General features: G+C 40.9%; 1 protein-coding gene across 25 annotated transcripts in view; it reads right to left on the bottom strand.

The window, feature by feature from the left end:
* Nucleotides 1-2,060: 2,060 nt before the first annotated feature.
* R3hdm1 (R3H domain containing 1) overlaps nucleotides 2,061-14,967 on the bottom strand; it is a 134,457-nt gene continuing 121,550 nt past the window's right edge. For 16 of the 25 annotated variants that reach the window (XM_030253188.1, XM_017319914.2, XM_006529419.3 and 13 more), the window contains 4 exons: nucleotides 8,332-8,476; nucleotides 4,651-4,733; nucleotides 4,173-4,257; nucleotides 2,067-3,402 (listed from right to left, as the gene is read on the bottom strand). In XM_030253188.1, the coding sequence (XP_030109048.1) occupies nucleotides 3,041-3,402; nucleotides 4,173-4,257; nucleotides 4,651-4,733; nucleotides 8,332-8,476 (675 nt within the window). In that variant the 3' untranslated portion in view covers nucleotides 2,067-3,040. Of the gene's footprint in view, nucleotides 3,403-4,172; nucleotides 4,258-4,650; nucleotides 4,806-8,331; nucleotides 8,477-14,967 lie in introns of all 25 variants that reach the window. The other 9 variants (XM_030253185.1, XM_006529417.3, XM_030253186.1 and 6 more) reach the window with 4 other exon arrangements.

Here is a 14,967-nt window from a genome sequence, read left to right as displayed (position 1 = left end):
GTTGTGAAGCCATTAGTCAGGGGTGGTGGTAGGTGTCTTTAACTGATGAATTATCTTGCTGGTCCAGAATTATTATTCTATTATTTTTGGGACAGTCTTATTTGTAGACCAGGCTGACCACCATCATGCCTGTCTCCTGAGAGCTGAGGCCCGAGCCACTATGCTTGACTTGAATTGAGTCTCAAGTGAAATGTATATACAGAGGTTAGGAGTTTCTACCTGTTCTTTTGCCTTGTGACACCTGTATTTCAGTCTTCTCAAGTCTATGGTGGCTTTACTTGGTGACAACACTTTAATCTCTTTTCAAAAAGCATTATGAGCAACCCCCCCCCCCCTTGACTATAAAAATAGACTTGATCCAAGCCAGACCAGCAACAATTCCAGGGTCTCATATAGCCTAGGCTGTCTCCCAACTTGCCAAAGATAACCTTCTGATTCTTCTGCTTCCACCATTCAATGCTGAGATTATATGTGTATGCCATCACACCTGGCTTATGTAGTGCTGGGGATCAAACCTAGGGCTTTCCAAATGTTAGACAAGCATTGTGCTGAGATACTCCTCAACCTGGAGGACATGTGTGTGTGTGCGCGTGTGTGCGTGCGTGCGTGCGTGCGTGCGTGTATACAGGTCAGAAGGCAACTTGCAGGAATCATTTAGTCATAGGCCACAAGTTCACCACATGGGTCCTAGAAATGGAGCTCCTGCCTCAACTCCCCAAGTGCTGTGATCACAGACATTCACTACCAACACGTGGTTTAAGGCTTCTGTTAAAGAACTGAATTTGTTAAGTAACAAGAGAACTGAAACTTTACTTGGCTAATAATTTTATCTACTTTACTGTTTCCTTTCTCCTTTCATAAAGAACTACTTTGATCACTTTTTAGTTTTCTGACTCAGGCTTTTCCATCATTCCCTTCATTTCCTTATGCCATTCTTTTTTGTTTGTTTGTTTGTTTCGAGACAGGGTTTCTCTGTATAGCCCAGGCTGTTCTGGAACTCACTTTGTAGACCAGGGTGGCCTTGAACTCAGAAATCCACCCGCCTCGCCTTGAACTCAGAAATCCACCCGCCTCTCCCGGATCAAAGGCATGCGCTGCCACGCCCGGCTCCCTTATGCCATTCTTATATCTATGCCGGGGGGGGGGGGGGAATCAATCCAAAATGAATTGGTTTAGAAATAAACCAGAAACATGCACTATGCTGCCCGACCTGATGGAGCATAGTGGGGTTTTAAAATACAGCTGCAGCCAGGCAGTGGTGGTGCATACACCACCATCTTAGTATTTGGGAGGCAAAGGAAAGGGCAAAGGAAACTTCTGTTTGAGGCCAGCCTGGTCTACAGAGTGAGTTAGGACAGCCATAGCTACACAGAGTAACCCCATCTTGTAAAAGCCAAAACCCAAACCAAAGCAAGCAAGCAAGCAGCTGCCATGTTTTATACTGGCGAAGACTGATGGGTTGAATGTGTGAGTAGAAGCCTTAGGTTTTCTTTCAGTGTCAGATCTCAAGGCCTCAAGAATCCCAGATATGGGGCCATTGTTGGTTAGCTGGGTACTAGACCATGAAGAGTGCTGGCATGCAGGGGTCAGACCATTTCCACAAAGAGCTTCTGCTGAGCCCCTTCTGAGGTCTCATTTTGACATTTTTCTGTTGCTGATGTGGAGAATTCAACTCAGCTGTTTTGCAGAATGTGCTGCCTTGAGTTACATCAAGACCACAGGACTAATGGGTTTTAATCTGAGGTCTATTTTCTCTAGTCATAGGCCACAAGTTCTTCCATATTAGGATCAGGAAAAAACAAACAAACAAACGAACCCTTCCTTAGCCTGAAGAAGAGGTCAGATTCTATTCTGTTGTCAGCTATGATGCTAATTATTTCATGTTACTACTTTTGGCATCATGGGAAAGCACACTGCTTTCTCACAGGAGAAGTCCATGTGGTAGGATCTCTTCTACTTTTAGTGGGCTTTAGGGATTGATGTACAACCAGTGCTTTCACCCAATGTGACACCTTCGCAGTCCCTAAGGATGTTTCTAATTAGAAAAAAGACAAAGTGGGTCTACATTTGTAAACATTTATTCTCTTGAACTGAAAAAGGCTTGCATCAGCACATTGTACAGCCTTGCAAAATTACACAGAAATTGAAAATAAGGTTCCTTGTTCATAAGTGCAATGAATCTTTGATGTCCAGTAATCCGCTGCAAACAATGAAAACAAAATTTAAACCACTTAAGAAGTTTTCAGCACTCGTCAAGTGCATTTCCTCAGGAGGACAAAATTTCCAAAGAGGACAATGCTGATGAGTGGCATTAGTTATTGGAAGGACACTTAAAAAAAAGTGGAGTAATTTTCCTGCCTAGGATGATTCCTGTTTCTTTCTAACCTAAGTGGTTTGATTAGGAGGCATCGAGAACATAATTTACCTTACACTTAACGGCCACACTACCTAAATGAAGAAGAAGGACCCTGTTGGGGAGTTCTGGATTTCCTGGAAATTTTTCTGTGTTTAGCAATTCAGTGGAGGAGTAATTGTTTATTTGTGGGTCTCCATAGCACCCTCAGCACCCCCCAGAGGATAGTTTTGACATGGTTTTTGACTTGGTTATTCCACTCCTGCATTCTTTTTCTCTCAAAGTCTGAGTTGGTTCACACTGTGCTGGCTGCAAAAAGAAATACAGGTTGTAACTGGTTATAATCACTTTGAAGAATAATTTGCTGTACAATAGAGCTTTGGATCTGATACAAGAATTCAGAAATATAAAACAAAATAACTATAAAAGTTAGGAGGCATCTGAACAGCATTTCCTTAGAAACAGCTGCTAACTCTGAACCATTCCCGTGTGGATTCCTATAGACGCTGGGGTGAAATGGGTATCTTCCCCCTCCCTTTTCTGGGTCCCTGGACTTTCTTCCAAAAGCGGTAACATATGGCCAAACATCCCAGGAGTCTCTATATTACATACGCTCCACTTAACAAGCCAATCAGATGGGAGAGGGCAGGGAATTATAGAGTGAGGGGTCCAAAGGTAGCGGCTGGTTTACTGAGAACTTGCCCTTTCCAAAATGTGGAAATCGTAGTGCTTCTTGCTCATTCTCAGCTTAAACTTGTTCACTGAATGGATCTGCTTCTTCAGTGCACTCTGTGCAGCTGAAATGGAGGGGAACGTAGCTAGGACAGTGTACGTAGAGGCCAGGTCACTGGGTTTAGAGTGCTCAGGGTTGACAGTGTTATCCCCACTACCACAGCAGAGAGCGTGACGACGCAGCTGAGGCTGAGACTGGGGGTCCCGGAGCCATCGGATCTTGGCGCCAATTTTAAAGAGTTCCCCAAAAAGCTTCTCGGCTTCCACTCGAGTTATTCCGTCTGGTAGTTCTGTGATTTCCAAGACCTTGCCGACAACTAGCATGAAAAAGGTGAAAGAGTTAATGGACCAACTACTGCTGCCCCAGATGACACAGGAAACAGCATTCTGACACAAACTCACAGCACAATTACTCCTTAAAATCATTCCAATTCAGCATTAAGTGTTGAGCTACTAATCTCAGTCTTTTTTCTTTTTCTTTAAGATGTATTTATTTTTATGTATATGACTACACTGTAGCTATTTTTAGACACACCAGAAGAGGGCATCAAATCCCATTACAGATGGTTGTGAGCCACCATGTGGTTGCTGGAAACTGAACTTAGGACCTTCGGAAGAGCAGTCAGTGTTCGTAGCCGCTGAGCCTTCTCTCCAGCCCTAATCTCAGTCTTTCTGTGGGGACAAAGCAAGGGCTTTCGCTAGACCAGGTCATCTTGGGCAAAACTTTTCTACTTTCCAAAGTGACCTAAAGATAACAGCACCCTTATGACCCAAGGCTTTTAGCAGAATTGAAGTATAAAGGCAAAACCCCATACCACAGAAAGACAATGTTCTTGCTGTCTATCTTCCACTGGTAAGTATGAGACCTTTCTCTACCTGCTGTCAGGCACATTTTTACCTTGTGACCCTCTTTATTGCTCCAAAAGCTAATGGCCAAGGCCTTACTATATACACCTTCACATCATATCCAAGACCCTGAAGCTAGAGTAATTTCTAGGGACTTTTGTTTTTTAAGAACGCTAGAAGAATGGAGCTCATTTTTGTGGTGTGGTACTCTGAGTATTCAGACCTATATCTATGGACATACCTGCTTCTCCTGCTCCAAGGTCTGTGGATGCAGCTTTCTTAGCTTGTCTACGTCCTCGGTTTCCATGCCTGCTGCCAGACTGACCCTAGAAAAGCAGGAATAGTTGCAAACTAAGTTGTAATATTTGAAAATATAGCACCTAAACAAACTTTGGGTTTTGTACTTGAACAGATATTAAACTCGTGCCAGGCTGGATTCTGCTTTGTAATACTGGACTTTGTAACTGTGGCACTCATCAGGACTTTCCCTGCAGATTGTCTTTCATAAGCAAAGGTGCTGTGCCTGTGGCTACCCACATTTTTTGGTATCAGTAGCAAAGTACTACTCAGACAACTGGCTGCCACCTTGTCTCTTGCTCTGCTCTGTGCCAAGCCAGTGCGAGCAAGCATTAACAGTTGGCTCCAGCACCTCTGATATCTTCAGAAAGAATTAGGGTGTTCAGCAACAAAGCCTGTGGAGTAGGAACTGCCTGTCATACCTGTTGATGTGGAATGTGTCCATGCAGAAGAGTAGGAGGGTTGTACTGCAGGGGCTGGCCAAGCAGCGGATACCTGGCATCTCCTGAAAGTCATTAAAAACACTTTTCATGGTTCCCTCTTCTTGGCTGTAATGTACTTACCAGAGTTTGCTAAACTGTTCAGAAAGAAGATAAACATAGAAAACATGTTTGGTGGGAAACAAACAAAGGTAATAGATGTTTTTAAAACTGTTATTTGTGTGTGCATGCAAAATCAATTGTGGGTGTGTGGAAGCAGAGGACAACCTGTGGACATTTTATTTCTCCTTCTACCATGTGGGTTCTGGGGATTGAATTTAGGGTCATTAGATTGGTAGCAAGTTCCTTTAACTTCTGAGCCATCTCAGCCAAAGACCTGGCTGGACTCAAACTCACAGTGATCTGCCTGCCTCAGTCTTTCTAGTGCTAGAATTAAAGGTGTGCACTACCACCACCTGGCATTCATTCATTCATTCATTCATTCATAAATGGAAAAAGTTCCTTAAATTCTTCAAAGGGTCAGTATAAACGTCCGAAAGGTGAATACTGCCAACAAGATAGTGAAAAAGGGTTGAGTGGTAGGGATAGAATAGGGGTAAGGGATAGAGAACCTATATTGTATTCTTATGTAGACCAAGTTCATAGAAATCTGACTGCCTTTGTCTTCCAAGAATTGGGATTAAAGGTATTGTACTGGCTAGTTTTGTGTCAACTTGACACAGCTGGAGTTATCACAGAGAAAGGAGCTTCAGTTGAGGAAATGCATTCATGAGATCCAATTGTAAGGCATTTTCTCAATTAGTGACTCAATTCGTGGGTGGTACCATCTCTGGGCTGGTAGTCTTGGGTCTATAAGAGAGCAGGCTGAGCAAGCCAGGGGAGGCAAGCCAGTAAAGAACATCCCTCCGTGGCCTCTGCATCAGCTCCTGCTTCCTGACCTGCTTGAGTTCCAGTCCTGACTTCCTTGGTGGTGAACAGCAGTATGGAAGTGTAAGCTGAATAAACCCTTTCCTCCCCAACTTGCTTCTTGGTCATGATGTTTGTGCAGGAATAGAAACCCTGACTAAGACAGGTATACACCACAAATGGCCAAGTTATTTTTCAGTTCTGTGTGTGTCTCTTCTACACAGAAGTGGAGGTGCCTGAGAAGGCTGGAAGAGGGTGTTATATTCCCTAAGCTGGAGTTACAGGAGATGAGGAACTGCCCATTATGGGTGCTGGGAACCAAATTCAGGTCCTCAATCAGAGCTCCTCTTAACTAAGTAGCCATCTCTCTAGCCCCATCGTTTACTTAAAAACAAAGTCCATCTATTTTTAGTATTTACTGCATTTGTGTGCATGCACTTTTCATAAAACATCTGTGGAGATCAGAGGGCAATCTTCAGGAGTCAGTTCTTTCCTTCCACTATGAGAGTCTGTCCTAGGAATCAAACTCAGGTTGTTAGGCTTGGCAGCAAGTCAAGTATCCTTATAAATGAAGCCATTTTGACAGCCCTTCACTTAAGAGTTTAAAAAAAATAAATTTAATTATGTACATGTGTATATGTGTGTAGGCATGTACACAGGAGAGCAAGTGTCAAGAAACCAGAGGTCCTGGATTTCCATGCAAGTCAAATGATAGGCAGTTCTGAGGTGTTTGATTTGGGTGTTTGGAACCATGCTCAGATACTCTGTAAGAGCAGTCTGTGTCTTACCCATTTAGCCATCTTTCCACCCATTTTTCACCCATATCCATGTACTATTTGTTTTTTTTTAGCTGGGTAGTAGTGGCATATACCTTTAATCCCAGCACTTTTGAAGCAAAGGCAGGCAGATCAATGAGTTCAAGGTCAGTCTCATCTAGAGAATGAGTTTTAGGACAGCCAGAGCTACACAAAGAAACTCTGTCTTAAAAGACAAAACAAACATATCAATAAATAAATGAAAAATAAACAAACAAACAAACAAACAAATAAATAAATAAGAAAGAAAGAAAACAAAACTAGGGGCTGACAGGGCAAGAGAGATGGTTTAGAGGTAACAAGCCCTGGCTTTTTATTCCAGCGGACCTAGATTCAATTCCCAGCACCCATATTGCAGGTCATAATTGTCTGTCAATTCAATCCAGGGGATGACACCCTCATATGCAGGCAAAACACCAATGTGCATTAAATAAAAAATAAAACTAAACAAAAAAAACCAATAAAACAAACAAACAAACAAGAAACAGGGGCTGGAGAGAGAACTCAGCAGTTAACAGAACTTGCTTTTCCAGAGGGCCTGGGTTCAATTCCCAGCACCTCATGGTGATGTACACCAATCTGTAATTCCAGTTCTAAGGGATCTGACTCCCACTTCTGGCCTTCACAGCCACCACAGACCTGTACACAGATATACATGTAGGCAAAAGACATATAAATGAAATAGAACTAAATATATAAATAAATTTATAAGTATTAAAAACATATAGAAAATTTCACAGTAGATATATATTAAGTTCACACCCATACTCATAAAATAATAAAATATTTTGGTTTTATAAAGGGAGGAAATGCAAGTCATCCTGGTAATTTATCACTTGTGATGTTTTGGTGTGTATACGTTAAGTCTTTGTTATGTTATACAAATGTGCTCATTTTTGCTGTGTGTATACGGTATTGCTCTTTTAAAAAGTGAGATAGACTTATTATACAATAAAAATGGATCCTTGAAGGGTTGTGTTGATGAATTCAGACAGCAGTATATCTATGTAACAGTGACTACAGACAGCTAAGGGTATCTGCATTCTTCAGAGTTACCCTCGGTTTCCTAGCCACTGACTCCCTCATCTCATTTCTAACACTTCTGAGTTCTAATTTACAGAGTGCATGATCTTGCTGTAGGCAAATTTCAATATAATTAAAATCATATAGCACACCTTTCTAGGTGCCTGGATTTCTGTTTAAAACAAATCAAATTTATATATATAGCTTGCTTTGTTACTTACTACTATGAACTCCACAAGACGCATGGATTTTTATATGTATAATATATTCAGGGTGATATATGATTAAATCAAGTCCAGTTTGAGCTAAAGGTTCTGTAAATGTTCTTGATTAGGTCTGTGAATACAATTCATTTTCCTTCCAACTAGGAGTGGAATGGCTAGGTTATGTGGCAAGAGATTAACAAGAAAATTCTTCTACTTTCTCCAAAATGCCTTTATTCTTTTATATTCTTACCACAAATGTGTATTTACTTGCTTCCCTGAATCTTCAACGTTTGGTGTTGACAATCTTTTTGGTCATAGTTATTCCAGTGAGCATAAAATAGCAACTCATTCTTGTTCTTCTTTTTTCTCTTGAAAGAGTCATTTCGCTATCATACACTGTCTTCAGACATACCAGGAGGAGGAATCAAATCCCATTACAGATGGTTGTGAGCTGCCATGTACTTGCTGTGAATTTAACTCCAGATGTCCTGATTAATTCCTAATTAAGCACTAGCACCAAGCCTGCCAACATGAACTAACACAGTAGAAGGAGAAAACCAACTCCTGAAAGCTGTCCTCCCACTTTCACATGTACGCGCGCGCACACACACACAAAGTAAATAAATGGATGCAGGTACACAGAGAAGAGTGACTGGTGCCATCAGGATGGTCTACAGTTCTCTGAAGTTATGACCAGTTTCATGAACACTTACCCTGTCCAGGAACAAAAGGTCTAGCAAACTGGGACATGATGGAAAGCGGTGGTCCTGAGGGACGGATGGTCTTCAGAGTGGACAGCTGAGCTGGTGCTGGCGACTGCACTGGAGAAAGGATGGGGCTGCTGAGCTGAGGGCTGGGCTGCAATCACAGGAGAGGAGAAATTAGGTCACACTTAGGGCAGGCTATTGGAAAATTTCCTTTTGGAAAAAAACTTATTATTCACTGAATTATAAATTAATACTTGTTAAAAAGTTTAAGTCATTATGAATAATGAATATGAACTCACACATCATTACTATAAAAATGAGAACAGACTATATTTTTGAAACCTTCTTTGTAACTTGGCAATAATGTTGCTGCATTTGCAAGAAGACTATATACCTATCTTATTCTTTTCTAAACCAAATGTTTCTAAAATTTCATTCAAAATAATTTCATCCTTTGAAAATAGTCACAATAGTGACTATATTTCCTAAATGGTGCTAATGTTTTCTTTTCTTTTCTTTTTGGCAGTCTTACTGTGTAGCCCTGGCTAACCTCAAATTCAATATGTAGACCAGGCTGGCCTCAAACTCATTGCCGATGCTCCCAACTTTGCGTCTTTTGTGCTGTTTCCAGGCATGTACCACCACATTCAGGTTACATCTTCCTTATATTCATTTACTTTCTCTCTTCCTGTATATACAGTTACATGACTTCATGATATGAGACTCTCTTGGTGAAAATGCCATTATACAATTTGGGGTATTATGTCAGCACTCCATTGTACTTGAGATCACTATAATGGTGCTAGGTAATAGGAATTTTTCAGCTCCATAAATCTGTTTCTTTGGAGGACAACAATGGACTGAATCTAGGACCCCAATCATGCTAACCTAGGTATCTACTATGGAACCACAGCCACAGCTGACCATTATACTCTTGGCCAGTGTTGGACACTGTTGACTGAAATCATGCTGTGGTACATAACATATGTATGTTACCATTTTTTTTTCTGAAAATAATTTGAGTGAGCAGCCCATGTTACTCTTTTAGTAGAAATTAATTAGTGTCTATTCCCTAAAAATAATGACTTTTTCTATTTCATTATTTCATGTATCTGGTGTTTGGCCTACATGTATGTATAGTATTATGTCCATGCCAAGTGCCTATGGAGGTCAGGAGAGGGCTTCAAACCCCTCGGAACTGGAGTTATAGACAGATGTGAGCTGCCATGTAGGTGTTAAGAATCCAACCCAGGTCCTCTGGTTAAGAGCTAGTGCTCTTAACTGATGAATCATCAAAACTTAAGACATCAATAGTATAATACTATCACCCAAACAACAGAGTTCCTTCAATTTTGACAAATGTCTCAACAACATCCTTTGTAATGGAGGAAAGGCAGTAATATTCCCATTACTTCTGGAATTCAGACTATAATCAGAACCGCCCTGAGTCAGAGCTGTTGTGGTGCTTCAGCTCTAGCTTATCTGGTACAACTTCTTTTCACAACTCTGATGTCTTAGAAGACCTGATTCTAAACATCATTTTGAAGAACAATTATTTTGACTTTTGCCCCACAGCCCCCCCAGATAGAGGGTCAAACCCAGGTTGGCTTTGAACTCATGATTATCCTCCCTTAGCATCCTAAGATCTGAAATTATAGGCATGTATTACCACTGTGAATGCTTGTTGTACCATTTTTTACTGGACAAAATTCCAAAAGTGGATTTGTGATTCAGGTTTTGTACCTGTGTGTTTCGGAAAACGGGAAAATGTCACCAACTAGCATTCCAGAAGGAGTTGTACCAATTTATTCTATAACCCAGAAGCTCTTAAAAGAACTAGATATATCTGTAAACATTTTAAGTTATGTCTCACAGAACTTTCCCAATTTAAAATAGGAAGTACTTTAAGATCATGGATTAGCTCAGTGCCAAAGTACATGCCCAAAATGCACAAGGCTCTGGACCCAATCCGTACAGACACACAAAGACACACAAAGACACACACAAAGACACACACACACACACACCCCACACACAACTGTAAGACATCAAATCAAATAAATATAGTTTCAGAGTTTAATGGCCATTTATAGTTTGTTAGCAAACCTAAACAAACTGTCTGTTTTATTTAGCTATTTTAATGACATATACTTAAAATATTTGAGTATAGAGTCACTTTCTTCAAATTCACCAGAAGAGGGCACTGGATCCTATTACAAATAGTTGTGAGACACCATGGGGTTGCTGGGAATTGAACTCAGGACCTCTGAAAGAGCAGTCAGTGCTCTTAGCTGCTGAACCACCCCTTCACAGCTCTCTACCACCCCTCCAGTCCTAGGATGGGCCTGACAAATGGCTCAGTAGTTAAGAGTATTTGGTATTCTTGCAGAAGAGCCAGGTTTGGTTCCTATTCACATGGTGGTTTACAACCATCTGTAATTCCAGTTCTAGGGAATACAACATCCTCCTCTGATCTGTGTGGTATACATACATACATACACACACACACACACACACACACACACACACACACACACACACACGTAGGCAAAGTACTCATAATACTACTCATACTATACAATCAAGTAAATAAAGAAATCTTTAAAAAATTAAAAGAAAAAACCCTACCTAGGTGTGGTGCTTATAATAAATACTAGCACTTTAGAGGCAGAGATAGAAAAAAATTCAAGGCTAGCCTGGCATACATTGTAAGTTCCATATCAGCAAATACATAGTAATAAGGACCCTCTTTCAAAACAAATAAAGGATATTATAAGACAGAAAGATCAAGTTACATATAACAGCAGGCCCATGATCTACAGAGGATACTAGAGGAATATTTCATTCTAAAGAGAAGATTAATATACCTGAGATGGCACAAGTAATAAATAATTCCACAAGAGTTATTAATCAAGTAAGTCTAAGAAGGCCCTCAAGGACAGCAAACCCATCACAAGACCAACAGTGTCAACGAATCTGGAACCCTAAGAGCTCCCAGAGACATAACCACCAACCAAAAATCATACATGACACATATGTTATAGAGGGCTGCCTTGTCTGGAAGTGGGAGAGGATGCCTAATCCTGAAGTGACTTGATGCACCAAGGTGGAGAGAATATGGGAAGGGCACCCTCTCAGGAGCAAAGGGGAGGGAGGATAGGAGAAGGAACTCTTCAAGGGAGACTAGGGAGGGGCAGCATTTGGGATGTAAATGAATAAATAATAAAAAAAGAAATACCGCCACCAAAAAATGACAGGAATTAATAAACACTGTTCATTAGTAGCTCTCAGTATCTGTCTTTATTTACTCAATTATTTATTAATTTTAGTTTTTTCGAGATAGGATTTCTCTGTGTAGTCCTGGCTAACATGGAATTTGCTCTAGAGACCAGGCTACCCTCAAACTCACAGGGACCCTGCCCTCCAGAGTACTGGGATTAAAGGTGTGTATCACCACCTCCCCAACTCTCAGTATCAATTCCCCAATAAAAAGACACAGTCTAACACACTGGATTAGAAAACAGGACCCACTTTTTACTTTTTGCTGTCTACAAAAACAATAGATACCAACTTAGAGTGAAGGATGGAAATAAGCAACAAGAAGGTATAGCTATTCTAATATCTTCAAATCATATCTAGTAGGTTAGGACTTTCATAGTCATTAAAAGAAAAACCCAACAGACGATGACAATTCTAAACATTTATGCACCAAACAGAGGAGAACTTGATTTCATAAGAGAGATTAGATCCAAACCACAGACTTTTGATTCCAACACAGTGATAGTGAGTTAGTACCCAATCGCCAGGTCATCCAGGCAAAAGCTAAATAAAACCCTGTAGTCAAATGGTATCACAGATCACATGCATCTACAAAACCTCCCACCCATACACTAAAGAAACATACTTTCTTTTTAGCAGCCACTGCAACTTTCTCTCAGAATGGCCACATGTTGGCAGAAAGTCTCAGCAAATTTAGAAAAGTTAAAATAACATCTGATGGCTCTACCAGACTACAAAGGAATAAAGCTGGGTATCAAAAGCAACAGGAATTCCAGAACATACACAAACCCACAGAACCTAAACCCACTAGTGAATGAAAACTGGGTTAGAGAAGAAATCAAGAAGGCGACTAAAACTTTCAAGAATTGAATGAAAATAAAATCAACACATCAAAATTTGCAGGGCATAATAAAAACAGTTCTAAGAGAAAAATTTAAAGTACCTTTAACAAGAAGGCTTGAAAAAATTAAAAACACAGGCAAAAACAGTAGTGGGTTAAAGAGCTGGCTCAGCAGGTAAGAACACTACTGCTCCTACATAGGATCTGGGCCTGGAATATACCCAACAATCATAATTGTAGTATGTGATGAGATGTGAAGAGGGGAGTGACAGGGATATGGAAGCAGGGTTGGAGGGAGGTAACTGACAAAAAGGAGAGAAAACCAGCAACACCAAAACCAGTGGTCAGGCAACACAGGGCAACCACAGAAGATTCCAGAGGGCTCCTGGTGAAGATCCAGTAATGATGGCCTGGCAGAAGGCAGAGGCCTGGAACCAGACTCACTGCAGTGAACATTTGCAAGTAAAGAAGGGTGGGGAAAAAAGGGTATACTGTGGGACACACTGCCATACACTACAGCTTCTATAGTGAGATTTTTTTTTTCCTTTTGGAGGGGAGCTTACAAGGGCAGACGGCAGGCAGGAAGGGATGAGGAAATAAGTGGAATTGGGGTGCATGATATGAAATTCACAGCGAAGCAATGAAAAGCTAAACAAATAAACAAAACATCAAAGTCAGGCGTGGTGGTGCATGCCTTTAATCCCAGCACTTGGCAGGCAGAGGCAGGCGGATTTCTGAGTTTGAGGCCAGCCTGGTCTACAGAGTGAGTTCCAGGACAGCCCGGGGCTACACAAAGAAACCCTGTCTCGAAAAACCAAAAACCAAAAACCAAAAAACAAGAAACAAAAAACAAAACAAAACACCCCCACCAAACCCGGGGCTGGAGAGATGGCTCAGTGGTTAAGAGCACTGACTGCTCTTCCAAAGGTCCCGAGTTCAAATCCCAGCAACCACATGGTGGCTAACAACCATCTGTAATGAGATCTAACGCCCTCTTCTGTTGTTTCTGAAGACAGCTACAGTGTACTTACATATAATAATAAATAAATCTTTAGACCTGAGTGACTGGAGCAAGCAGGGGCCAATTAGAACAAGTGGGGCAACCAGAGTGAGTAATCTTCATTCCCGGCAACCACATGATGGCTCACAACCACCAGTACAGCTACAGTGTGTGTGTGTGTGTGTGTGTGTGTGTGTGTGTGTTTGTATACACACACACACATATAAAAACAAATCTTTTTGTTTGTTTGTTTTCGAGACAGGGTTTCTCTGTGTAGCCCTGGCTGTCCTGGAGCTCACTTTGTAGACCAGGCTGGCCTCGAACTCAGAAATCCGCCTGCCTCTGCCTCCCAAGTGCTGGGATTAAAGGTGTGCACCACCACTGCCTGGCTATAATAAATAAATCTTAAAAAACAAAAACAAAAAACCCACCAAACCTGAAATAGGCTGGAAAGCTAGCTCAACAATTAAGAGCACTGTCAGCATTTCTAGAGGACCTGAATCTTTAGTTTTAGGCTATCTGACACCCTCTTCTAGTTTCCAAGGGCATCAGGCATGCAGGTGCAGGGACATAAATACACATAAAATAAACAGTTAAAAGATAAAGATGTTTTACAAAAAGGATAATTTCTCTTTAGCATCCTACTAATAGCATACAATTTGGTTTTTTTTTAATACAGCTATAAGCCTCCAGGCCTACACTATTGATTAAATTTAGGTTTAAAAAGAAGTTTTATTTATTTTTTATTTTTTATTTTTTAATTTTTTTTAAAGATTTATTTATTATTATATGTAAGTCAGACATTCCAGAAGAGGGAGTCAGATCTCGTTACGGATGGTTGTGAGCCACCATGTGGTTGCTGGGATTTGAACTCTGGACCTTTGGAAGAGCAGTTGGTGCTCTTACCCACTGAACCATCTCACCAGACCTTTTTTTTTTTTTTTTTTTAAAGTTTTATTTTTTTAGTGACGAGGTCTCATTATATACCTACCCCTGAGCTGGCCTGGAACTCCCTAGGTAGACTGGGTTGACCTTGAATTCAGATGCCTGCCTGCCTGCCTCTGCCAGCAGAGTGCTAGGATTAAAGGTGTGGAAAACAGCTTGGCTAGGTTCAATTTCTTTATTTTTATTTTTAGTTTTTTGAGACAGGGTTTCTCTGTGTAGCCCTGGCTGTCCTGGAACTCACTCTGTAGCCCAGGCTGGCCTCGAACTCAGAAATCCACCTGCCTCTGCCTCCCAAGTGCTGGGATAAAAGGCGTGCGCCACCACCATTTATTTCTGTTTCTCTCTGATAAAAGATGTGAGCCTACCCTTCCCGACATACCACATTAAAAGGTAAATGTTTGGTTAATCTATCTTTCTGGATATTGACAATTGATGAGTACAGCTCATCTAGGTTTAAAGTCAGACACCTAATCTGTCTACTTCAAACGCCCATTAATACTTTTACCTAATGTATTTAGCATCTGCTGATAATTTTCACTTGTTTTTTGTTGACAGGATCTCAACAAGAACAAGTAGA

This window comes from Mus musculus, chromosome 1, assembly GCF_000001635.26.
Source record: "Mus musculus strain C57BL/6J chromosome 1, GRCm38.p6 C57BL/6J".
In the NCBI taxonomy this organism is placed as follows: Eukaryota; Metazoa; Chordata; class Mammalia; order Rodentia; family Muridae; genus Mus; species Mus musculus.
Note: the sequence above shows the minus strand (reverse complement) of the source record. Positions and strands in the feature narration are given on the sequence as shown.